A 26,156-nucleotide genomic window follows, 5' to 3' on the forward strand; every position below is an offset into this window, starting at 1 on the left:
GCATGTGTGACACATTGTGGTGGTCCCATTTCTGATCCCGCACCGCAATGCAGCACCTTGCACATACGTACTCGGGCGTGGTTTCCCGATGAGTCAGACGACTTTTTTCATCACATGAGGGCGCACCTTTTTGCGCATCTTGATGCATTCATCCTGTGCCAGACCCCACTCAAGTTAAAATCTTGCTCGTGGTACACTAGCTCAAAAGAAACTCTTAAAATTTGTCACTCATAATGTCGAGCTTTTTAAAGGCCAAACTCTGTGGCACATGAAAAACAACCCACTCAACGGCTCATTCCATTGATGGGGAAAACCCAGAGAGGAAAGCAGAACCAGCATCTAGTTTTGGCATTGAAAAGTCAGGCCACACTCAGTCAAAGCAGGGCCTTTGGCCTTTGTTTAATGCCTTGCTTTGAACGATGGACTTTCGTCTACCCGTCTCAGATCTGTCCTGGGCATTGTTCCCACTGAATTAACTGCAGCAGTTACCAGTGTTCAGACAAAAGTTCTTCCTTCCCAGTTAACAAAGGGAAGAAGGGCGTGTGTCTATCTATTCAGCTGTTCAGATTTTGCCAATTGTTCCATTGTGCAAGTTACCTGCACACTGACAAATGGAACTGAGGAATAACCATATAGACTGGCTTAACCACTTGCTGCCGGGTGCTTTGAAAAATGCTGTGCACATATGGGAGATTTTCAAGATTTTCAGTTTTTAAAATTCTTCAAAAATTCATCATTTCATGTGATGGACATTTACACCCACACGAATGACTGTTTGGTGGCTACTCTAAGCTGACAGGTCATCTTCATTGACTCCGGAGTATTTCAGCCAGGCCTGCTGCCCTCTAAAGAGAGCCCAGAATTGTAAGGTGTTGCGTAAGTTCCTTTGTGCCCAGTGAACGCGAATGGCATCTTTTCAAACATTGCTGGATTAGCATGTGTAGCAGGGGCAGATTTAACTTAGTTTATTTCCTTGGTACTAAATGCAAATGTCCACGCACACATAGGAGTAGCACCCCCTAGTTTACCCATCCTAAGTTGCATTGTGCCCCTCATAATTGTTTACTTGATGACTCATGCAACTGGACAGGCACTGTGGGCATGCTTTGAGCCCAAGTCTCAGTAAGCAGGTTGGCAGTCGGTGAAGTAACACACCTGTTAAATACCAGTCCAGTTCTGCCCTGAAAGCTTAGACCTGCGGTGGACTTGGTGAGTTTACTTTTATTTCTGTATCAATCTGTATTGTTAAAGAGAAAGACTTAAGTATTTTGTGTCAGCTGACTGCTTTTGATGATATATGTCACTTTCATTGTTTGAGATATTGTTTCATCTTTACTCACATTATTGGCCAAGTGTTCTTTTGTAAGATTTGAACCAAATTCTAGCTAGATGACTGTAACTTTTACAAGGTGTTTTGATCATTGCTGAAAACCTTTGGGTTACTCGGATATTTTTTTGTTATTGTTGCTTAGCCTGTTTAAATATGAACATAGTGTTTGTATTCACACAAGTGCATTTTTTTGGAAGTTCTTCACTAGGAAGATTGACGATGGAGTCTATGTAGTTCTTTTTTTAGTAACAAATAGTTTGTATCTGCAATTCTAGTTCTCTGCTTTTGGATTTGATTCTTAAGTCCGTGCTTATGAACCTTTTAAGTTAAAGTTGGTTATGAGGATGAGGATTGCTATGTAGATTCACTCCATACCATGATTGAAAGTGAAGCAGAATAAATTGAGTTGAAGTGTAATTCTGCTGACTTACATGTAGTTGGTACATATGACGAAACACAGATAGTTTTGTTTTACTTTTCTTCATTATGTAGTCTTGAACTCAAGTGCGTATATTCTATTATCAATTTTTTTGTGCTTTTACCTGTGTGTAGTAGGTACATGTATTTTGTAACCATGTGGCCAGTACATGCATCCTGTGCAAGTCAGTTTTCTTTGTTCATGAACTCCCATATGCTTGTGCACATGTTTCAGCAGGAGGCTTAGGTAATTGCAGGGATTAAGGATTAGTGTGGCCTGCCTTCTTGGAAGTGGCTGGACCTTTTGTTTATTACCTCATTGATATTCACGAGTTTGGGCAGGTCTCAGCCTTACTGCACATGTTTGTTACTGAAGCTAAAAAGTTTGTGATGTAGATTGAGCAACTGTGGATGTGTAGAGTAGTACTTTGTGCATTGGCTAATTTCTTTGTCTTCAAATTGTATTTATATGGTTTTTATTACTTTTCCTTTGACTTACAGGTAGTTGATGCTTGAGTTGGATTGATCTGTAACTTTTCTTAAGTGCTGTGTTGGTTTTGTCGGTTTTGTTGGTTTTGTAGGTTCTTGGTTTTTTTTCTTTTAGTTTGGGTTGGTCTTGTTTTAAATTGGTTAAGCCTTACCTTGATTCTGTTGCAGATTTGCTTTGGGCTAGGATTGGTCTAATTTCTAAATTTAATTTTGGTCTTGGTCATATTTCCCCCTACATTTTAGGTTTGGTTTCAACAATTCTCTGATTTTCGACTTAGTCCTGTTTTTTTTAGTTCTCTAGTTGCATTCCTTTTTGGGGGGATATTTTTTTAGAAGAAATAAAAGATTTTGTTATTGGAATTAAGTTTCAGCTCCCGTATCCCTATTCTTTTAGACTTCTTGCGACTCCTCCCTTTTGATCCTGTTGAAAGTTTTTTTTGTTTTGCGAGTTCCCCAAGTGTTTTATTTTCTTCAAGTCTCTTCTTTATGTTTTTTTTATTCTCATCTGAAGTGTGCCATTTTTCCCCGTTACATTTTTTTTCTCTCTATATTTGGTGGAAGATCCGGGTAGGGAAACTGTTCATTACGAACTTAGCTATAGATATCTATTTGAGTAGGAGTATAGGTTGCTGGTCATGAGGCTTGGTTTTCTTTGTTCTTATTTCTGGTCAAGAATATCAGTTAGGGTCAACCAACACAGTGCTTGAGTCTAGGAACAGTGAAATTTCACGATGGCCGCAACTCCAAGTCCACCTACCGTGACCTTCATGATGGAAACTCCATCCCACCTGGGGACGTCTACTCCCATCAAGTCTAACCCAGTTGACATGATGACTGATATACCTGTCACTCCTTGTCACCCAGACCCCCCAACTGCAACTTTCCCACACCAGCTCACCCCACTTGAGATGTGCGGTTTTGATCCCATCATGAGGCCAGCATCTGCGCCAGTATATGATACACAGAGGACAGTCACAACGCATCAAGTGAAGGGGGTGCAGGCCTTCACTGGCAAAGAGAAAGGCATCCGCATCGAAGAATGGGTACGAGATATGAGGTACCTACTGGAGGCAAAGGGGAAGGCACCGGATGCAGTACAGTTCCACGAGGTGGTCCGCAACACCGGAGGAAGAGCGCGGGATGTGGTTCTCAATCTTGAGAGCAGAGTGCCCTCGGGAGTTACAGCGGAGGAGGCTTTTGTTGAACTGTTGGAGGAGTTTGGTGAAGACAACTCAGCTTCATCACCCATGACGAGGTTCTACAGCAGAGTACAGAAACCAGGGGAGGCAGCCAGTGACTACGCCATCGCTCTTGAGGCGTTATTGCGACGGATTGAGGAGGTGGGGCGACGACATAGTCAGCATGACTTGTTCGGAGAGAGCCGAGACCTCATTCTTGCTACCCAATTCATGACGGGACTGCATGATAACCACTACAGGCAGAGATTAGCACCTATGAGACCCAGGACCATGAAATTCAAAGACATCCGTGCTGAGTTGAGGGTTATCACTGAAGAGAAACATCACCAGGAGGAGATGATGAGGAACTCCTATCATCTCATGGCCCATGTCCCAACGAAAACAAGTGCTCCCAAGATCGAAGTGCAGAAGCAGGCAGTATCACCAGGAACGACGGAACAAAACACCAACCCCCGAGTGGATGATTTGACAAGGCTGATGGAGGAGCAGAAAACCATGCTCAACCAAGTCCTTGCAAACCAGATGGAACTTGGACGACGTGTAGGGTGGTTGGAGAATAATGCTCAGATGGATCCAGGACGGCAGTGCAGCATGTATCAAAGCAGTCATCCACCAGGGAGGTCTGACGGGGCAACAAAAACATGCTACAACTGCGGTCGGCCAGGACATTTTGCCAGGAGATGTCCTGAGCCAAGGTACCAGCTACAACAGAACAGTTTGCCAACCTCCACCTCATCCCAACAACCTCCGTTAAACTAGAAGGACCCTCTGATGATGGGCGATCAGTGGGTTTATCTAGTAGAATCAAGAGCCCTGTAGAGAGAGGAAACCCCGTCGGAGACAACGTCCAGGTTGACAAGCCAGAGAAGAGTCTGATAGGGCCAGTCAGTGATGTAGAGGTCACCGTTTCTGGTAGGAAGTGCACTGTCCTGCTAGACACTGGGTCACAAGTGAGTACCATCACTGATGAATTTGTAGCCAGCCATCCTCTTCTTCAAGCCCAGGAGCAGCAGCAGACAAGTGTCAGTATTCAGGGTGCTGGAGGCCAACAAGTGCCGTACAACGGGGTCATCCTGGTCAACCTGAACGTCCTCGGACGCCAAGTACAACAGGTTCCGGTGTTTGTTGTCCCAGCAACAGAGTTCTGCCGAAAGATTCCAGGGCTGTTGGGAACTAATGTTCTCCGGGCCTGCCGGGATGCCCTACATGATCGACATGGGAAAGGATTTCTAAAGAAGGTGCAGCAAACATCAGAAGTCTGGTACTCTGCCCTCCAGCACATAAATGCTGATGGTGGGGACCTTATGAAAAGGAATGGTGAGTTTGGAACTCTGAGGTATAAGGGCCGCAAGCCGTTCCTAGTGAAAGCTGGTGCAGAGGCAGATATTCCGGCAGAGGCACCCAGATTTACCCGGGGAAGGACATTCCAGGCACTCGTGGAAGATGCTCACAAGGCCCCTGGCAGAGGTTCCTTGGCCATTGGAAACACATTCGTCCAGGTTCAGAATGGGAAGGTCCCTGTTCGGGTCCTCAATGTGTCGACACGTGATGTTTTAGTAAGACGTAACACGCTTCTGGCCACATTAGTCATGGGTCGACAGGTGTTGTCCAGTCCAAGCCGGGTACTCGAAGAGACGAGGGAAGTTCCGAAGGCCCACTGCCATGAGACCTCAGCTGGTGCACCATTAGGGGCCAGGTTTGATGTTGATCTTGATGCGCTGTCTGGTGAAGAGAGGCAGCTTATGACTAAGCTTCTACAGGAGAACGAGGATGTGTTTTCTAAGGACCAAAATGACTTGGGGTTCACCCACACAGTGCAACACGAGATTCCCCTCATAGACCCGACCCCCTTCAGGCAGCCATATCGACGGATCCCTCCCGCTGAATTCCATGAGGTCAAGAGCCACATAGAGGAGCTTAAGAGGTCCGGAGTGATTCAGCCCAGTCAGAGCCCATTTGCATCGCCAATTGTTGTGGTACGCAAGAAGGATGGTAAAATCAGACTTTGTGTGGACTATCGCAAGCTTAACTCTCGCACCGTTCGGGACGCCTACCCTCTTCCCAGGATTGACGAGGCTCTAGATGCTCTGGGTCAGGCCAAGTATTTTTCTTGTCTTGACTTAACGTCTGGCTATCTCCAGGTTAGGGTTGCTGAGAAAGACATCCCTAAGACGGCTTTCACATCTCCCATGGGCCTTTTTGAGTTCACAAGGATGCCTTTCGGTCTGATGAATGCTCCGGCTACCTTTCAGAGGCTGATGGCAACGGTGTTTGCAGACATGAACTTTGACAGTGTGCTGCTATACTTGGACGACATTGTTGTTTTCAGTTCCACCATAGAAGAGCATGTTAGTCGCCTGTCTAAAGTATTCACAAGACTGCGGGAGCATGGGCTTAAGCTCAAGCCTACCAAGTGCCATCTACTGCAGAGCAGTGTCAAGTACCTTGGCCATGTGGTGTCAGGTGACGGCATCTCCACAGATCCTGAGAAGGTCACAGCAGTTAGGGAGTGGCCAGTACCCAAGTGCAAGAGAGATGTCAAGAGTTTTCTTGGCCTGACGGGATACTACAGGAGATTTGTGAGAAGCTATGCAAAGATAGCAGGTCCACTGTTTGCATTGACTGGAGGTACACGGGGTGGCAAAGACCCGCCCTTTAATTGGACAGCCGAGTGCCAAGCATCGTTTGAGACTCTCCGTGATCGGCTCACCACAGCACCGATCCTGGCTTATGCAGACTACCGTCTTCCATTTATAGTGCAGACCGATGCATCTGGTGGTGGTCTAGGTGCAGTATTGGCGCAGGTACAGGATGGCAAGGAGAGAGTGATTGCTTATGCCAGTCGGACTCTAACTTCAGGGATTACTTGTATGGGCACAAGATTACTGCAGTCACAGACAACAATCCCCTCACTTATGTGATGAAGAAGGCTAAGCTAGATGCATCAGGCCAGCGATGGGTGAGCGACCTGGCTATCTTCAACCTGGACATCGCGTACAGGCCAGGCAAATCCAATTCAAACGCAGATTCGTTGTCTCGTATAGGGAAGGCCGAAGTAACCAGAATCCTTGATGCCGCTGATGGGAAGACAGATGTTGTGGTTGGAGAAACACCAACCATGCCGGTCATCAGTAATGCTGTCTCCTTCCCAATTGTGGAATCCCCTTCGTCCAGCTGCCAGAGCGACCCCAGTCGAGATGATGGCTCCCTTGGTGACCCTGAAGTTCAGAGGTCTCGCGGTGACAGTGGCTGTGGTACCAGCTGTGTGCAAGGGCTAAACCTGGAAGAGGCTCAGCACAACGATGCAGCAATCATGAGAGTCCTTGATCTCAAACGTCAAAGTCTGGCCAAGCCGAGTAGAAGACAGGTGTCCAAGGAGTCAAGAGTAGTTAGAAAGCTGATACGGGTGTGGGACAAGCTGAGCGTAAGAAGTGGTATGCTGTTTTACTGCAGGGAGTATGATGATGGTCAAATACAGCATCTGTTAGTCCTTCCCCGAGTCATGCGACAGAAGGTGCTACAACGTCTGCACGACGCTATGGGTCACCTTGGGCTTGACAAAGTACTCCACCTAGTTCGTGACCGGTACTACTGGCCTGGACTCTACTTGCAAACCAGGTCCTACATTAAGAAGTGCAAGAGATGCGCGCTACGGAAGACCCCGGAATCTAGAAGAGCTGAACTGCAGGCCATCAAGACATCTCGCCCACTGCAATTGGTCTGTATAGACTTCCTGAGCCTGGAGCAGTCAAATGGTGGGATAGAAAACATCCTCGTGGTCACTGACCATTTTACTCGATATGCGCAGGCGTTCCCTACCAGAGACCAGAAGGCGACCACCGTAGCCAGGGTGTTGTGGCAGAAGTATATTGTACACTACGGAATACCAGAGCGCCTGCATTCGGACCAGGGCAGATGCTTTGAATCAGCGGTGGTGACGGAGTTGTGTCAGCTTCTAGGTGTTTCCAAGAGTAGGACGACACCGTATCACCCACAGGGTAACGGCATGACAGAGCGGTTTAACCGTACGCTGCTGTCAATGCTTGGGACGCTGGAAGCCACGGAGAAGGTCAACTGGGCAGAGCATGTGGAGACACTTACACATGCATATAACAGCACCCGGCACGAGTCTACTGGCTACTCACCCTATTACCTGATGTTCTTGCGTCAGCCCAAGCTGCCAGTTGATATCTTAGTACCACAACTAACACCAGAGTCCGCTCCTGATGTCGGGGACCAGCATTCATACGTCCGGCGGTTGGAAGAACACCTACGTGTGGCATATAATACCGTGAACGAGATGGCTACAAAGGCAAGCGAAAAGCAGAAGGCAGCATATGACCTGAAGGTGCACAATCAAGAACTTAAGGCTGGTGATCGCGTGCTGGTTGCAAACCAAACTCCTAGAGGCAGATGTAAGCTGAAGGACCGGTGGGAGTCGACGCCACATGTAGTAGTCAGGAAGCTACAGAACCTTCCAGTCTACATCATTCGGGATCTGGGCTGCACGAGAACCAGAACCATCCATCGCAACTTACTGACCATCTGTCCATTCTATGCGTCAGAGGAGAGCAACGAGACCGACTCAGATGCTGAAGTGCCAGCAGATCTTCTTGTTCCGCGAACAAAGTCTCCACTAGTCAGTTCTAGTCACTCTTCAACGGACACAGAGTCCGGACCTCCTTCCGATACTGATGGTGATGAGCCCAGTGATGATGGCAGCATTGAGACGGTAGAGACACATCATCGGCCCAGACGAATCATCAGGTTGCCCGCGAGATACAGGGACTAGGTGATGACAATAGTAGTTGTAAATAGCATCCACGATTTTGTATTTTTGTTAACGCGATTATTCCCTGTTGCCTATTGCTGAGGACAGCAATGGATTTAGTGAGGCGAGAGTGTAGCAGGGGCAGATTTAACTTAGTTTATTTCCTTGGTACTAAATGCAAATGTCCACGCACACATAGGAGTAGCACCCCCTAGTTTACCCATCCTAAGTTGCATTGTGCCCCTCATAATTGTTTACTTGATGACTCATGCAACTGGACAGGCACTGTGGGCATGCTTTGAGCCCAAGTCTCAGTAAGCAGGTTGGCAGTCGGTGAAGTAACACACCTGTTAAATACCAGTCCAGTTCTGCCCTGAAAGCTTAGACCTGCGGTGGACTTGGTGAGTTTACTTTTATTTCTGTATCAATCTGTATTGTTAAAGAGAAAGACTTAAGTATTTTGTGTCAGCTGACTGCTTTTGATGATATATGTCACTTTCATTGTTTGAGATATTGTTTCATCTTTACTCACATTATTGGCCAAGTGTTCTTTTGTAAGATTTGAACCAAATTCTAGCTAGATGACTGTAACTTTTACAAGGTGTTTTGATCATTGCTGAAAACCTTTGGGTTACTCGGATATTTTTTTGTTATTGTTGCTTAGCCTGTTTAAATATGAACATAGTGTTTGTATTCACACAAGTGCATTTTTTTGGAAGTTCTTCACTAGGAAGATTGACGATGGAGTCTATGTAGTTCTTTTTTTAGTAACAAATAGTTTGTATCTGCAATTCTAGTTCTCTGCTTTTGGATTTGATTCTTAAGTCCGTGCTTATGAACCTTTTAAGTTAAAGTTGGTTATGAGGATGAGGATTGCTATGTAGATTCACTCCATACCATGATTGAAAGTGAAGCAGAATAAATTGAGTTGAAGTGTAATTCTGCTGACTTACATGTAGTTGGTACATATGACGAAACACAGATAGTTTTGTTTTACTTTTCTTCATTATGTAGTCTTGAACTCAAGTGCGTATATTCTATTATCAATTTTTTTGTGCTTTTACCTGTGTGTAGTAGGTACATGTATTTTGTAACCATGTGGCCAGTACATGCATCCTGTGCAAGTCAGTTTTCTTTGTTCATGAACTCCCATATGCTTGTGCACATGTTTCAGCAGGAGGCTTAGGTAATTGCAGGGATTAAGGATTAGTGTGGCCTGCCTTCTTGGAAGTGGCTGGACCTTTTGTTTATTACCTCATTGATATTCACGAGTTTGGGCAGGTCTCAGCCTTACTGCACATGTTTGTTACTGAAGCTAAAAAGTTTGTGATGTAGATTGAGCAACTGTGGATGTGTAGAGTAGTACTTTGTGCATTGGCTAATTTCTTTGTCTTCAAATTGTATTTATATGGTTTTTATTACTTTTCCTTTGACTTACAGGTAGTTGATGCTTGAGTTGGATTGATCTGTAACTTTTCTTAAGTGCTGTGTTGGTTTTGTCGGTTTTGTTGGTTTTGTAGGTTCTTGGTTTTTTTTCTTTTAGTTTGGGTTGGTCTTGTTTTAAATTGGTTAAGCCTTACCTTGATTCTGTTGCAGATTTGCTTTGGGCTAGGATTGGTCTAATTTCTAAATTTAATTTTGGTCTTGGTCATATTTCCCCCTACATTTTAGGTTTGGTTTCAACAATTCTCTGATTTTCGACTTAGTCCTGTTTTTTTTAGTTCTCTAGTTGCATTCCTTTTTGGGGGGATATTTTTTTAGAAGAAATAAAAGATTTTGTTATTGGAATTAAGTTTCAGCTCCCGTATCCCTATTCTTTTAGACTTCTTGCGACTCCTCCCTTTTGATCCTGTTGAAAGTTTTTTTGTTTTGCGAGTTCCCCAAGTGTTTTATTTTCTTCAAGTCTCTTCTTTATGTTTTTTTTATTCTCATCTGAAGTGTGCCATTTTTCCCCGTTACACATGCAGCGGTGCTGTGTCGCTCATCAATGGGGCCCTGGAGCACTTTTGTCCGCAGTGCTAATCCACGGGTGCGCTATCTCCAAAACAGTGGTATACTGTTTAGAAACAGTGACGGATTACCTTCGAAAAATGCAAGCCCAAAAATGATGGCAATTCCCAGCAGCAGGTCTTATGTTCTGAGTACGGCCTTTTGTTACACGGACCAGCTCTTTCGTCCAATTTCGGGCAGCCCGGCTCTGTGCATAAAACCCAGGGTGCTCGAAAAGGGGTTCCCCAGCAGCAAGTGGTTAAGGTGGGCAGGACTTCAATCTGGCCAGGCCATGTACCTGGGGTAGAGGCCTGACTCTTTACCGTAACATCTGAATTGTGAAGTAGTTCATGGTTAAACAAAAGGCGGGATCAGACTGGCTCAGACACTGAGAAAGATTAGGGGGAGATTTAGGAACAGTTTTCGACAAGATAGTGCAACGAGCCAGACCTATCTGCCTGCCCCATTCACGGACTCTACCTTGCGCCGCTCGAGCCCCAAGCCTGCTCCGGCCGCCCCGATGAACTCAATCTCCCCATAGGCGTTGGTGGCACTGGTGTGGGTGTGCGTCTCCACCTTCCACTTGGCCTTAGGGTCTGGGTTGTTAAGGAAGCGATCATCGTGGTCCGACTTGTGATTGCCACACTGGCACTTGGGATCATCCGGACTGAAAGGCAGACAAAGAGTTTCTTGTTATGGGGGGGGGTTGAAGTTAATATCACCCATTTTTTCAAACATAATTCTTATCTGTCCGTTGGTCTGTCTTTTTTGTCTTGTACATAATTCAGATTACTGAATATTTATAAATTTCAAATATACATAGCCTACGTATTTTGTTCATTTTCATTTTAATACATGGGTATACTTTCATATTTGTGTTTGTATACATATTTATCTTCAATGGTATATATTTGTTTCAATGCACACCCAAGCTAACACATTACGTTGCCACAACGTTATGAAACGTTGTGTAAAGGTTGTCGTTTGGTCATGTGCCATGATGACATTACAACAACGTTACCACAACCTTTGAGTGTTCAGTCAATGGTTGTATAAATGTTGTATTCTGGTTATTTTCACTACGTCCTTTGAAAGTTGCCATATAACGTTGCGTTGACGTTGTGCGATGGTCGTTTCTCGAAGTTGAAAATAAGTCATAATTTAACTCGTGTAGACGTTTTATGTAGGTTTCTGAATAACGTTGCTATTTAGTTGTCGCTATTACGTTGCCATAAGGTTTTAAGTTCGTTTTTTGAAAACGTTGTCGTGAGGTTGTCATTACGACGTCTTGATATCGTCTCATGTAGGTTGTTCCATGACGTTGCTATTGAGTTGCCAAAAGCACGTTGTCATAACGTTGTAATGTGGTATTTTGAAGTGTTGCTGTAATGTTTTAATCTTGACGTTGTGATGCCGTTCAAATGGTTTCATAACGTTGTCGAAATGTTACCTGTTTTTACGTTACTATGACGTAGTGCGTAGGTATTTCCAGAACGTTGTCGTTATGTTGGATTTTGGCGTTGTGATTACGTTGTAGGAAGGTATTTTCATAATGATGCTTTTAAGTGTTAAAGATAGGTTGTCATTACGTTGTGGGTTGGTATCTTCTCAGTTTGTGACCCTCTGAAAGGGTGTTATAGATAATGGGATGTGCTATCCCAGTAATTAAACAAAGTTGTCATAACATAGCCATATCGGTAGATATATATAGTTTTCTCATATAGACATAATGTAGGCCTACTTTCCAAAATGCATATTACTTATTGAATCAGGTTGTTTTCATTTCATTGCAAAGTTTTTTTGAAAATAAATGAAATGCTGTATGATTGGGATGTAATGAAAAGGAACGCCTTGATATAAGTCTCACCCAACAAGGTATTTTCTGTCTCTCGGTGTGTTGGTCTATCTCAGTCAGGCCCATCGTGGCTAATATTTAGGCATAAGTTGACCCGGCCATATGGAGCAGATTACCAAAAGTGGAGCAACCCAGGGACAAGTGAATGCAATCCAGCGGGTGGCACTATTGGTTGTGGTTTGGATTGGACCGTTGTAATTTAAGCACTACATATTGAAACAGATTTTTTTCAAACAGTATTTATACTAAATCAAGACTTTTGCGTAGTTTCAAACTATCTTCTCTCAGTTGTATAATTATTGGTACATGTGGATGTAAAAGGGGTATACGTACAAACCAATCTTTGAAAGTGGAGCATCCGGGAGACTGGAGAAAGTCAGTTAGTGGTGACCTTGATGGTGGTTTTGACCGTTGGAATTTAAGCGGTACCCATTCCATCTACAGCCACCAAGTCAACCGACCAAACCTACCGCGCTTCGCCAAATCTAGCTTCTCTCTTCAGGTAAGACATAGTAACCTTTATTTTTGATTTTGATAAGTACGTAGATTGGGTGATGCCGATGATAATATACATATACTCAGTCTATAAGTTGATTATTATTTTGTACCGGTACCCTAACTATACGGGAAAACGTCAGCTTGCATTTTTGTTGTCAGTTTTTTATCGATAGTGTCGGAAGTTTTGGTAGTCACAGTGTGTCATAACACTATGAACTTTCAACACCGTGAAAATGCAGTTTTACTATTAAATCACCGTGAAATTTTTGTCAAGGCAATGTAAGCCCGTTTTCACGATGGAAAGTTGATCAGCTTGGGAGCGGATTAGCTCACAGCAGTTTCACGGACTTTTCACGTAAACATCTTCGTAGCTTATGGTCCTATTGTTATTCATAACGGTACACCAGTCCAGTTTCCCACCGTGGAAAACAGCAGTTTAACTGTCAAAGCGTAATAAAAGATTAGTGTGATAGACAGCCAGGAATTAGCGTAGCAGTTACCAACAAAAGGAGCGATTGAATACCCCTGTTTAGGTCTGGGCCTCTGGGAACCAGCGGAAACCTTGCATGAAGCAATATTGCGTGCGTGTTTTCGAAACCGTGATTGGCGGAATGCGAAGGGAACTTGTGAAAACCACAAAACTTTCTTTCCACATGTTGTGAATGTAAAGCAGGTGTTTTGTGAACACAGGATCCTGTCTTTCCTAGAAAAGACAGGATTTATTTTTCCTTTTTTGAGCTGTGAGAAGAGATGGATACACGTACGATGGCTCAAATTTGCCGGATGCAGCTGAACAGTTGATAAGCACATTTTGCTTATGTAGAACCATGGAGGAAGGACACAAGTTTTTTTCCCCAGCTCTAAACTGTGACACGATTCATAAAATTCCACGAAACTTGGTGTTAGATGTCACAGCACCCCCCCTTTGACCACATACCAGAAGACATATGAATATTTCTAACTTTTGTGGGTAAAAGGCACATTGAGTGGTGAAGTTGTGAAGTTACCACATCGAATTATGGAATTGCCAAAAGACTGTGAAACTGTATACAAAGTGGTGGAATAACAAGCAGCAGTGATGGCTTTTTACTAGTCCATAAGCAGAATTTTCACTTATCCGCGTCTTCCCCCAAATTTCAACACTCTTTTTGGCACTAGTGTTTTCTGCTCCAACATCATGCATAACAGTGTGCACTCGGTGCTGACTGTTGTTTAATTGTCGATGAGTAATCATAAATGGTCATGGGAATTATGAATTTCCAGAATATTCATGAGTATAACTCTACTCAAGCAAATTAAATATAAATCACAGATATGCCACAAAATTGAAATAAATGTTTCTGTGAGGTGACATAATTTGTGGGGAGTCGTTTTGCTGAAGTTCCTACAATGTTCTCATTCAGCTACAGGACATGATGTAGTGTATGAACAACCAGGCCGGGATTACATGTACATTGCAAGGATGCGAACATTGTGATTGGGGTGTTCAGTGTACATTTACACCTGTCACCACCACAGTAAGAAGACAGATAATGGTACTTTTTATGAGACAATGGGTCCTTAAAGAATTTAAAGGATTAGCCCCACCGCAAAGTTAATGAGGAAAGCCCCCTAGATGGGCTCACTGCATTTTCATGGTGTTTTCACGTGACCTCAAGGTGTCGGCAAGGGGTCATATCCGGGATTATTTTCACGATGTTTTCACCACGTGAACTGCTATGAAGTTGCAGTGAAAAAACAATTTTACAGTGAAACTGCAAATTAACTGCAAATTCATGGTGCTGAAATTCATAGTGTAAGTGGTCTCCCAACTCTTTGAATATTATCTTGAGTGAAGGTCTTTCACACTTGATTTATCGCTTGTATGTGTGATATATGTATATACTTTGACTTCGTATTGCATTTGATCGAAGAAAGGTTATTATATGTGTAGTATTTTTGATCACTTTGTATTTATAGATTAGTTTTTTGGCTGAGAATTTTTGGGCAACAATTAATGACCATAAGGTAGGACAGCCAGGAGCCTTGGTAGCATTGCTATTGTTTGAGTCCTTTCTCCATGGTACGACTTGATCTTTCAATGTGGCTAGTATGTCAGTTCCTGCTTCTTTAGAGGCAAGTTCTAGGCTTATGAGTTATTATAATGGTTAAAATGATTGGTTCTGAGGCTGAACCAACTTTGTCCTTTTGATCAGAGAATTTACACGCGAGCATGAAGCAGATATTCACATGGGAGACGGTGGTACGTGAGGCGTAATATTATAACTGCTACAATCTATTAACGTTCGTATTTCACAGAAATATATTTGGTAAAAGAGACGCAAATTCAGTGTTTAGATGGTTTATTGAGTGTAGTCTGTGCATATAAGGTATATTTTCTGGCCAATTTTTTCAAGCGAATTTGTTTCTTTATTCAGTATGCAACAGCTAGTTCCCGTATAAGTGACAGCCACCGTTTATTCCTACATTTAGAGATTATCAAGAGTGTGATGGTTTGTTTGTTACATCCATGAAGCGAATCCCACAAGGGACTCCGGTGAGGAAGGCCATGGTGATTGAGAAGGATTCATCTGCAGTCTTTCTGGCAATACTGCATTACTTTTGAAGGTGCTTGTACATTAATAAAAGTTAATTTGTTTAAAAGCCTCCCGATTTTGGTAATTGTGAGAAGGAAAATACGCTTAATCAATCAGTGTTAACATTCATTAAAATAAATATAAAAGCTAATGTTGATATTGATTAGATTTATCAGTTTGCTAATACCAGAAAGTATTAGCATTATCAATCTGTATCTTTTTGGTTCACACCAAAACAGTGTAATATCTAGTGTGGATTTGGTTATTTATTTATTTTTGCAGTGGAACGGTTCTGCAAAGTTAACTCACAACTCGCCAGTGCCCCAATCTTTGTTTAGACCCCCCCCCCAAACAGGATAAACTATTGCATGCAGCTTCAACCTTGAGAAGAGGCCTTCTTCTAAATAATACTGTTAATGCTTAAATACAATCCAAGAGCAGGGCAGTTTGACCCCTTTCCCAGTATCCATGACTGATAAATTTTTATCAGTGTTGGCGTATTAAAGAGCATGTGGATAGTACGGAGAGGTTAAGTTGGGTCACTCTCCTTGAATGAACCGTTGCATTTCTAACCCATATTTGACCGGTTCTCAACAGGTGTATTGTGTAGAGGGCAGTTTCGATTCGATTCGTTGTAACAGTTGTGCTATGACTACCTTGTCCATAAATCTTGGATAAGGAAAAACAAGGGGCCAGTAGCTACACATTGTGTCCTTAATAAGTTTTAGTGCATTAGCAATTACTGCATTACGTTTCAATTGATTTAAAATAGACGATTCGCAGATGCACAGCAATTTTTTAAATTATTGTCACAGATAGACTCTGTTCATGTTTTCTTTACAATCTACAGGCCTGATGTATCACATATGCGATGGTGATGGTTTTTTTTTAATCAAGGAACCATTGAGGTTTCTGGCCCAAAAAGAATGTCTCAACAAGGGTTCGTAAAGGGATTCCACAGACCCCAGATGAAGAAAAGTGAGCAGCTACGAGATACGGGTGTTCAGTTATACTGGTAAATGCCCCTTTTGCAAAATTATAATTCAATCCAAAGTAAAGAGGAATTGTGTTTTATCATGATCAAACAATTACACAGTGAAATGGGGGCAATTAGATATGCAGCCATTCTCTTTCACTAAATTTATACGGGTGAGTGAAGTGTGCTCGAATCCAAGCATAAGTAAAGTTGAACACGCAATGAATTGAGCATTCGGTTTACATTTCATGTACATTTTGTCTGATGTACATTTTTATGATGCCATTTGCAACACTGTGTAATGTGTTGCAAATTATTTTACAGATTCATGTGAAAAGGCACTCCATAATGCAAAATCGCAGAAGATACGTCAACTGTCGATCGGTGGACAGCGATGATGAGCCCCGTCGACGAAAGCGACATACTAGATATCAGTCGTTTTCCTCGTCAGAGGCGGGGAGTGACAGCAAAGATTGTAAGTAAAATTCCTGAACACATCAACCTTGTTTGAGAGCAATGACTGTCTTATGAAGTCAACACGTCACGCACGCTGCGTATATTGGAAAATTGTCTTTTATGCCTAATGTTGATCGCCTTTGTAATATTTTCAGATATTGCACCATTGAAGAAGCAACCAACCCCGAAGCCCCTACCAAATCCCCCAGATGTAGACATCGATATTCTCAACCAAGGTAGAGCCTTTAATTTTCCTCCCTATTACATGTATTGTTTCTTTTGCTATAACTTGTGGTCTATGTTCAAGTGCCGTCGCTAAATTTTAGTGTCCCGATACGTATTACGGGCAAATCGCTCAGAGTTAAGCGAAGTTTATCAAAATATATAAAAAGTCACTCACATTTCTTCACTACCTTTGTCACCTTTTTAAATATACATGGATGCAGTGACTATGTCCCACGACACAACTCCAGCCTCCTCGGTCCCCTCGACTTCTTCAAATGCTTCGTGCCGCGGCACAGAAGGTATGGGTCAGTATATTCTACTGTAATTACGGAACAGTATTTTGGCGTGAAATATTGAATGGAGTATAAAATAGCAGCTTGTTCAGATATTTACTCATCCTACTGAAGTTATGAATCTGCAAACCTGAATATATACTTGTGAGAATTTATCGGAAAGGGTTGAAATGACATGCAAAAATACTAATAGACATTATGCTGACCGTTTCATGAACAATTGATCAAAAACAGTTGTCAGTGTTATCTATCAATGTCTGTTGTATGCAAGAGAAGATATTTATTGTGATTTTTCTCTCTTCTTTTGTCCAGAATCCTGTCCGAGATGACGCGGACAATGAATGAATGACAGCATTGCATCCTCTGTTGGAAAACTATACTGTCCGTAGTTTTTCTCACATAATTGATATCCTCAGCCTTTGTAAAATAAGTTATTTTGGCACTTTAACACACAGGTCCACACATGAATCTAGTTCACTTTGTACGTATCACAAAAAAGAAAACAATCAGGCCGTTGCTGAATGCTTTTCCGTTATTTTCTGTGCGTATTTTGCCCCCAGTTCATAACTTTCACAAAAGATTGCAAACCAAATATTTTCGGGGAACCTGAAAAATTCCACCAAAATATCACGATCACAAATAACATCACATCACTAAAATTTAGTTACCCAGTTTCATTTTGTAATGGTATCGACTGTCAAAGTTTAGATCCATCAAGATCATGGAGTACATACTTTGTAATAAAAGTAGAAAAAAAAAATTTATTCTGATTCAGTTGTTTTGTTGTCATTCGTCGACAGGTATGTTTAATGTGGTAGGACTGATGTAAAAATGTGCATAAGTGCAGCCGTTAAGCATCAAATAAGTGGTGCCCTCAAAGTTGCAGGAATGTTGTCAACAATGGTTGCGGTACAGTGTCTAAATGGTTGCAGTACAAGTTGCAGTAACGTTCCCCAAATGTTTCAGTACCGTACCAAATTAGTTGCTAAAACGTCCCTCCAATGTTGTAGTATTGTACTCACGACGTTGCAGTAACGTCACTGGATTGTTACATTAAAGTTGCATAGACGTGCCCAAAGGGTTGCAAATAGGTTTCAATATCGTGCTCATCAAGTTGTAATCACGTCCCAAAGAGAATGCATACGCGTATCTACAACTACATTTAGCTACTACGTTCCAAATGTGTTGCAATGCAGTGTCATATACGTTGCATTTAGGAAGCTGCATAGTTGTATTGACGTACCCACAAGTTGCACAAACGTCCTCGCCAACGTTGCAGTAATGTGGCAGTTAAGTCGTGGTCGGGTTCCTACAGGGTTGTAAAGACGTATCTGTTACGTGCCCATTAAGTTGCCAAAACGTTGTGCCTTGGTAAAAATCAGGTCGTAAATATGTTGCTATTACGTGCCCAAATGTTGTAAAAACGTGATATTTCGGTTGTCTGAAGTTTGCAGCATTGTTGTAGACACGTCAAAACATTACGTTGTATTGACGTTGTAAAAACGTCTTCATAACGTTGTGTGATAACGTTGTGTCAACGAAACTGGGAGTCGACATTTTTACGTCGCTACAACGTCACTTTTGTGACGTTGCAGAAACGAAAACGTGACCTTGTGGCAACGTCGTCACAACGTCAAATTGTTAGCTGGGACGTACCTTTCCTGCTGTTGGAATTGGTTAATAAATAAAATAAAAATAAAACAAAATAAAATAATAATCTTTTGGGGGGGGCTAGAAAATTTGCATGTACCAGCGCTGATCTTTTGTGATCTCTCTAAGGAGTAATTAACCCTAACCATGCTGAACCCAACAAGGTAAATGCAGGATTTCACTGGTCCCAAGGGGGTTAGGGTTGAGGGATTTTTGTTTGCTTTTGGAAGGTGGGAAAATAACTGAGAAAGCTCCCCAAATCACTTTTTCCCCCCACTCATGGCAATGTTTGCAAGATTCTTCTAGGAGGTGACACAAAGAAAACCACCAACTGCTGTATTTGTGTAAATTTCAGATTATCCCGGTCAGTGATGCAGGCCGACTACCTGACAGATCCCTCATATCTCACCGTTTTTTTCATTTCTTGCTTAATTTGACTCTGTTAACTTGTAAACAACAGTACACTGCGGATTGGGAAAGTTAAATGTACAAAAAATAGTGGACATTACTTACAACGGGTCCGGTTTTTGGGGGTCGACAGGAGCTGGAGTGAACCGGATGCATTCTCTCATGCGAATGTTGTTCTGGATCCATGATGGGTTGCGCTAAAGTTTAAGCAATGAAAAGAAAATTAGAACAGATGCATTATTTTGTGTGAATTTTAGTTTGAATGCAAGGACATTGACCAGCTTCATTACTGTTTTTGATTTGTTTGTTTTTTTCATACCACATGTACATGTGCATGTGTACTAGCCATCTCATCATATGGCATCCAAGCAAACATACTGATAACTGATGCATGCTACATGTACAGTACATGTTATGTTAAAATTAACCCTTAAAAATGCATTTTTGTGACCCATTGACCCACGTTTTGCTTTGCCCGGATTTGAAAAGATATTTTACAGCATTTGAGGTCTTTTAAACAGATGCAAATTTGCATATTTATGAGTAAAAGTACAGTATGTGTGATATCATTCTTGGAAATATGACAACTTGCCCAAATTTTTAGATATTTGGCTGCCTAAAATTTGGGGGCAACTTTTATTGCTTCATTTCTTAAATTAATTTAACTGCAGGCCAGTAACAATCTTTTCTAAATATTCTCAGTAAATTCGGGCTCATAATTTGAGAAGAAATCCAATGATAATGAACAATGTCTTCCTGAAATGACACCATAGCAACAGCAGCCTCACTTGTCCGCAAAAGCAAGGAAAATGTTTTTTAATGTTAACAAGTGTTCTAAACACCTTAAGCGAAAAGAGATGTCAAACACATGTAGTTTCCAAACACTGAAAAGGGAGCAGAACGGTGTACAAATGTGTGTCTTAATAAGATGGAAATCATTACATGAAACCTTTAAAAAACAAGGTTGATTTAGTTTCAGGGCTTCAGAAAAAATATAAATAAAAAATGCCAAGAAGCAGGAGGATTTGAACTCCTCCCCCTTACCTTGGTAGTGACACAATGCACTGTTTACTAAACAATCATTCCACCATGTCTACCGGCAATTGCGTTTCCTCGTTGTGATAAATGTTACATGTTTCAAGCATGTACATTTACGTGTAATGTATGTACGTGTACGGTACATGTAATGTGCATCAATGAAAACAGAAAGTCAGTCCATAATCATAACTACCTTGCTCAGTGAGTCACTCCATAAAAGAAAACATGGACAGCTTTACAAACTAATTATAAATTTCCTACCACTCATGGAACGTGCATGTGTTGCATATATATACATGTACATACATGTACGCAGGACTCCAAGTCACAGTCTTCACATGTGGCTGACCTCCGAAAACCTTTCTGAGAACTAACCCGCCTTTGATGAATCGATGAAGGAGATTTCGAAGTCCTCATCTGTACACTTGCCTGATAGACCGGCACATTATCAATGTCAGCCATTTTGCTGGATTCCATAAGAAAAACAAGTCAAGAGTTCCTCCAATAGTCTTGACACCAAAGGAATAAACTTTCCACAGTGAACCACACCCTAGCCTTCCACTGATACACGTATGTTGTTCTCCAAAACATACCGTCTATAATAAGTGCATGATAAAGCTTTTTCCTCAGTTATGGCTCTTGCAATTTGCCACAAATTCTAAGATCAGCAAGTGGTTGTGAAGACTTATGGCTCCTAAAGCTGCACCGAAAGATGGGGCCACTGGTAATGTACCCCCTGAGAGCAAGAAAAACAAGCAAGGTGTGCCTACAGGTGATATGCATATGCACCAGCTGCTTGTGTGACTTCAACCTCCAAAGTTTTCCAACAGGGTAGTAGTGGCTTACTTGGCAGCAGGAAATTAATGATTCAGCCCCAATGAGCTGGCAGAGTTCCTGGTTTTGGTAACATTATCTCCAGTGAGTTTCAAAACCAACAAAAGCCATATTGCACATCATTATAATATCAGACAACGGCTCATTTGCTTCCTGTTTCAACAACCGAAAGTTCACATAATACCAGTACCAATTCAGCTCCTTTGTTCTTAGTTCAAAACTGGTTCTCTGCAACCATAGAGGTGAAGCCATCATCTTGAGGTCATCATCGCACGTGTTGCTGGTATGTACACCGTACTAAAAATGCAAATTTTACATTTATACAATTTGGGTCATTGCATGGTTACATAATATTTTAAATGGCAAATTACTTCTCTGAACCATTCAGTACCTACCCTACAACTGTGAATGCACTAAGAATTATAAATGCACTCATGTCACAAGCCATCTACATGTACAGGGTTCCACTTCAAAAAAAGTAACCTACATGTAGCAAAAGTAATATTTATTTTGTACACAAATAACTGTCGCACTTTAGTTTTTTTGGGTAACTGAATTAAAGCTGACAGTCTTTTCTACTTATACTTAAAATTTCATTTCAAGTTCATTTTGTGTACACTGCGGAGATATTTTCACATGCAAAATGCAACTGATTGTTTTGGTTTCTGTCCAGTGGAAAATTTCATACAGTTGATCTTTCCAGCGAATGCAATCACTCAATTCAAATCCTAAATTATCAAATGATTGTTTTGTTTGTTTACATGAGCTTCTTTGAAATTTCTGTGTACATGTACCAGTACAGGTACATGTAGTTCTAAAATTGAGGGGACTGACGTTCATTTTGGAGGGCAATGGTTGTTTGAATTGTCATTTTTCAGAGTTTAATAATAAGTTTGTCTCAGAAAATTTTTTTTTTTGGTTGAACTTGTGTAATTTATCTCAGTCAATTTGTAACAAGGTGCTGATCTTATTTGTGTGACATTAACCAATGAACCAATTCAGGCTTCCGTTTGATGGAAAATATGAGGTTTAAAATCAACTCATCAGAACCCTGCTTAGTTCAGGTATCCTTATTCTGTAAGCCTTTCCAATGATCTCAAGTGTTAAAAGGTATTAATTGGCTTAAACAGTATTCTGATTTAATCCTAGTAGGAATTGTCATGCGCCATATGCTCCAGCAGCTGGGGGCACACTCTGATACTGATGTGGATAATCCCATTGGTGTCTAACAGCGCGTTCCCACTTGAATTGGGAAACGATGGATCTTGATCCAGCATTTTGGGGTGATCGTTATCTTACCGCAACGAAACCGCAAGTCGCGTTCCCACTTGCGCTTGATCCACCTTTTCAGACGGGAATGTCGAGCCCGAAAGGTCACTGAGTTCGGTATTGCGCATGTGCTAGCTTGCTAAGCGCGTGCTCTGTGGCAGTGTGGCGTGCTGGGGCAGCATGCCTGTGACCCTGCGGTGTTTTGGGTGCGGAGTTCTATTGACGTGACGAACTTGAATCGGACCGAATGTTCAGCCTAGTACGTTGTCTCTTCAAACTTTGCTTCTGTTTTTGATACTCTGTCACACACTGCGGGCTATACGCTAACATGGAATTAGTTTTTAATGGAAAGCAAGTGAAATTACACAAATGAAAAAGGTTAAGAAACGGACGAATGCACAACAAAAATTGTGAAAGGGCAAGGCACACATCGCGGCATGCATGCATTGCGCATGCGTGGTGATACATTTTGCTAGCCCGTTGTTCAGCAGTTGTTTGTGCATGCTGTGTACGTTAAAAATTTCACATGAGCTACATGCCAAAAAAACGTATTTCTTTGTTCATCAGACTGCAAAAGTTTCACGCCACTCGTGCACGGACGGATGTTGACAGGTCAAATTGCCGGATCAGATCCACCTTTTGCGTTCCCATCTGATCGTGATCCGCCAATTGCAGGATCTGATCCACCAATTGGGGGATCTGTATCCTGCTCCAGAGGATCAAGAAAGGTGGATCTGATCCTGATCCACCTTATAACGGTTAGCGTTCCCACTACTCACAATTGGGGGATCTGATCCACCAATTGGGGGATCTGATCCGGCAATATGGCAAAAGGTGGATCAGATCCCCCAATTGGTGGATCAAGTGGGAACGGGCTGTTACATGTATACATGCATGCATCATCAGGTCTTCAGTTTTGAAAAGATACATGTACATGTAACTTCCTAAGCTTCAATCTGATACGAGAAAACAAGGTTTAGGAAATGTTTGTTTGGGTTCTCTTCAATTGAAGCTACTGGTTTTGATTTGAAACAGCTTTTCGGGATCGATGTACCGGTAGGAATAAAATGATTTACAATCATGATTTCCTTTCACTTGATTTGAAGCATTCACCTTTATGTTAAGTACTGGTACACTGTATCAAGAAATGAAATATAACACATGCTTCAGTGTACTCAACCGTTCTTTACTCTCACTCTGTCTTTTCATTGAGATTAAAAATGCTGGGCATTATGCGGTGAAACCAAAACCACTTAACAAATTCATCTTTAATGGTGTAGTGAGTTTTAATCAAGCCTTAGTCTTTATCTATTAATCACCACGAAGCTCATAAACAACACACAACATGCAGAGTAACAACATTAAAAAGTCAAGGGTAAAAAAATATATGGCGGTACATGTATTAAGCCTAACATAAAAATATGAGCTGTCCTGCATGTACAAGTACATGATTTAAGCTCTCAGCTCATACCAATTTCTGTCACCAAGATTACTCTAGTTTTACAAATGGGTCATTCCATGAGGTTGGGGCACAATTTGTGACAGTGTCCCTGTTACACACTGTAGGTAATTTTTACCACCTGTCGTGACCTGTAGAGAAGATCCTTTACTCTGTAAAAATAACACACCCCTCTGTATTCAGCCTTGCAAGATGTATAACAATGTCAATTTGGAATCCACATGCATGGAAATAAAGTTCATTTTTACAGAACCCACCTACATGTAACAATGGACACCATCGCAAATTGAGCCCCAACCTCATGGGATGACCCAAATATACTCTAAGAGTTTAAACCAAACTTTGTATGTTTTCAATTTAGACTCTAATCTATCATATCTCAAAATTTGGACCATAAAATTCGGCTTCCTTCTGGTAGTTGGAGCATTAGGGAGACATTGAAATGTCTTCCAAATGACCGATGTCTCCCTGAGGTTGGAAAATTTACCACAAAATGTCTCCCAAGTGACCTATTTGGAAATATAACCCTAACCCTAGCCCTAAACAAAAACCCTTAACCCTCGCAATAACAATAACACCCTAACCCCAGCCCCCACCCCAATCTTACCCCAAACTCCGTTTAAAAAAAAATACAGAAATAACTAACCCTACCCTGGCCCCAACCAACCCTAACCCCATAACCCTAACCCCGTAACCCCAACCATAACCCTAACCCCCTAACACTAGCCATAACCCTAAGCCCCTAACCTTAGCCCAAACCCTAACCCCCTCACCCTAAACCTAACTCTAACCCTAACCCTAAAAAGGCCCAACCCCTAACCCTAAGTCCTAAACCGCTACCCTAACCCCATAACCCTAACCCCGTAACCCTAATGTAGCGGAAGGGTTTCAGCAACAAATAAGTTTCAGTATTAAGCACGTACACATTTGACTATTGAACTCGTTGGTATAATGGTATTTATATCACGAGAGGGCGCTCCGTTGTTCTAAATTGAGTACCTGGTATCCGTATGTATGTACTAAAAATAGACCTTGTATCTGGGAAGACGGTGTGTGACCTCGGGTCAGGGAGAACAATAGAATTGGGGTCTTCCGTTGGAACGTACGTAAAAAGTTGTCGTTTTGGGGAGTTGGGTTGTTGTTACGTGTTGCTAACACTGAAAACGACATGGCGCCCTGAGTGTCACGAGGGAAGACTCACCACTATATGTTTGCCAGGGGATAATTCTTGAATCAGGGGGGATACTCATCACTTTCACATCATTTATTACCTGTACCTGCTGTGACTGACTGGAAGTCTACTCAAATTTTGGGAGAGCTGGAATAAATGCCAGAATCATCAAAATCAGACAGCCGTGTCTCAGGGCATCTGTTCGTCTGTCAAGAGACAATTGATACCCCGGCTCTACGCGGAGCCCCCTCAACATACTACAGTTTTTGGTAACACGGATGGGGTGGTGTTGATGCAGGTTGGACGCTGGTGCTGTTGATTTTGACGGGTGATTTTCCAATTGCGGGCCGGGAGACTTCAAGCTGTGCGGTAGTGTGCTACGCCGAGGTACTGCGGCGGTGTACGGGGTTGCCAACCAACAGCCAGGGCGGCGGTGCGTTGGCCGGGCCGACGCGGGTGTGCTGAGCCAGGCGGAGGTTCGTGAGCTGGACCGGCGTAGAGCGTGCTGTACCTGTCGGCGTGCGGGGCCAAGGACGCGGAGCGGTCTGGTGTGTGGCAACGGAGGACGGAGTTCGTCGAGGGTTTCTACCGCCAGGAAGCTGTCCATCTCCAAGACCAAGTGGACTGGACTGGACTTAAGTAGTAGTAACTTGCTTGAAGTTTGGTTCATGTAGCGGGTTGTTGCCCAATTGCTGTACATATACGTGGGATTCCAGTCAGTTGCAGGTAAAACTTGTTGACCTATTAATTGCAGTTGTAATTGTGATTTGGTTTTGTAATTTTGTAAAGTTACTGAGTAACGTTAGTGTACTTGTTGTATGGTGGTGTAATGGCGACCTCGGAGTCTGCTCTGGTCGAGCAGTTAGTTAAAGGGCTAACGGATGCTTTGAAGCAGAGCCGACCCACTGTACAGAGGCCAGTTAAGTTGTCATGTTTTTCCGGTAGGCCAGTAAAACCAGGGGATCCGACAGTCAAAGAATGGCTCGAGGAAGTTGAAATATATTGTCAACAGTGCAAGATACCTGGTTCGGAAAAAGCGCAAATTGTGTTGAACCATCTGAAGAGTACGGCGCGGGATGAGATCAAATGCCATGGAGAGGCAGGGTTAAATTTTGAGTCTCTCAAGAAACTTCTTCATAAGCACTTTGGGGGCTGGGAAACGGTTCAGTCATTGCATAAGGCATTGTATGAGCGTGTACAATTAGAAGATGAAACACTTATGGATTTTTCCAGGGTTTCTGATCAGAATGTAT

The 26,156-nt window shown here is 42.4% G+C and overlaps 3 protein-coding genes across 7 annotated transcripts in view; 2 read left to right on the forward strand and 1 right to left on the reverse strand.

Annotated features, from left to right (window-relative positions):
* LOC110990824 (transient receptor potential cation channel subfamily M member-like 2) overlaps nt 1–22,374 on the reverse strand; it is a 59,177-nt gene extending 36,803 nt beyond the window's left edge. The window contains exons 1-3 of one of the 2 annotated variants that reach the window (XM_087140185.1): nt 22,304–22,374; nt 19,238–19,329; nt 10,676–10,862 (exon numbers count right to left, since the gene is read on the reverse strand). In XM_087140185.1, coding sequence (XP_086996311.1) covers nt 10,676–10,862; nt 19,238–19,296 — 246 coding nt within the window. In that variant the 5' untranslated portion in view covers nt 19,297–19,329; nt 22,304–22,374. Of the gene's footprint in view, nt 1–10,675; nt 10,863–19,237; nt 19,330–20,476; nt 21,281–22,303 lie in introns of those variants that run through there. The other variant, XM_087140184.1, reaches the window with a different exon arrangement.
* Nucleotides 2,613–4,447, forward strand: LOC147798364 (uncharacterized). Its single transcript, XM_087140186.1, has one exon. It carries the CDS (start codon nt 2,968–2,970, stop codon nt 4,192–4,194), a length of 1,227 nt encoding a protein of 408 aa, XP_086996312.1. The 5' UTR covers nt 2,613–2,967; the 3' UTR covers nt 4,195–4,447.
* On the forward strand, nt 12,091–17,576 carry LOC110976923 (uncharacterized). Of its 4 annotated transcripts, XM_087140189.1 has the most exons (7): nt 12,091–12,552; nt 15,021–15,155; nt 16,022–16,139; nt 16,425–16,575; nt 16,712–16,792; nt 17,003–17,080; nt 17,387–17,576. In XM_087140189.1, exons 4-7 carry the CDS (start codon nt 16,449–16,451, stop codon nt 17,401–17,403), a joined length of 303 nt encoding a protein of 100 aa, XP_086996315.1. In that variant the 5' UTR covers nt 12,091–12,552; nt 15,021–15,155; nt 16,022–16,139; nt 16,425–16,448; the 3' UTR covers nt 17,404–17,576. The 4 variants fall into 4 exon arrangements, with proteins under 4 accessions (XP_086996315.1, XP_086996316.1, XP_086996314.1 ...); XM_087140190.1 differs by lacking the exon at nt 12,091–12,552 and having other exon boundaries at nt 13,506–15,155; nt 15,975–16,139; XM_087140188.1 differs by lacking the exon at nt 12,091–12,552 and having other exon boundaries at nt 13,506–15,155.
* Nucleotides 22,375–26,156: the final 3,782 nt, after the last annotated feature.

This window comes from Acanthaster planci, linkage group LG08 (assembly GCF_054643075.1).
Source record: "Acanthaster planci isolate LZ-2023a linkage group LG08, COTS_SCS, whole genome shotgun sequence".
NCBI lineage: Eukaryota > Metazoa > Echinodermata > Asteroidea > Valvatida > Acanthasteridae > Acanthaster > Acanthaster planci.

Coding starts and splice junctions, on each gene's coding strand:
- LOC110976923 (XM_087140189.1), top strand. CDS start 16,449: ATGCAAAATCGCAGAAGATACGTCAACTGTCGATCGGTGGACAGCGAT. Junction 16,576..16,711: donor GGGGAGTGACAGCAAAGATT/GTAAGTAAAATT, acceptor TAATATTTTCAG/ATATTGCACCATTGAAGAAG. Junction 16,793..17,002: donor CATCGATATTCTCAACCAAG/GTAGAGCCTTTA, acceptor ACATGGATGCAG/TGACTATGTCCCACGACACA.
- LOC147798364 (XM_087140186.1), top strand. CDS start 2,968: ATGGCCGCAACTCCAAGTCCACCTACCGTGACCTTCATGATGGAAACT.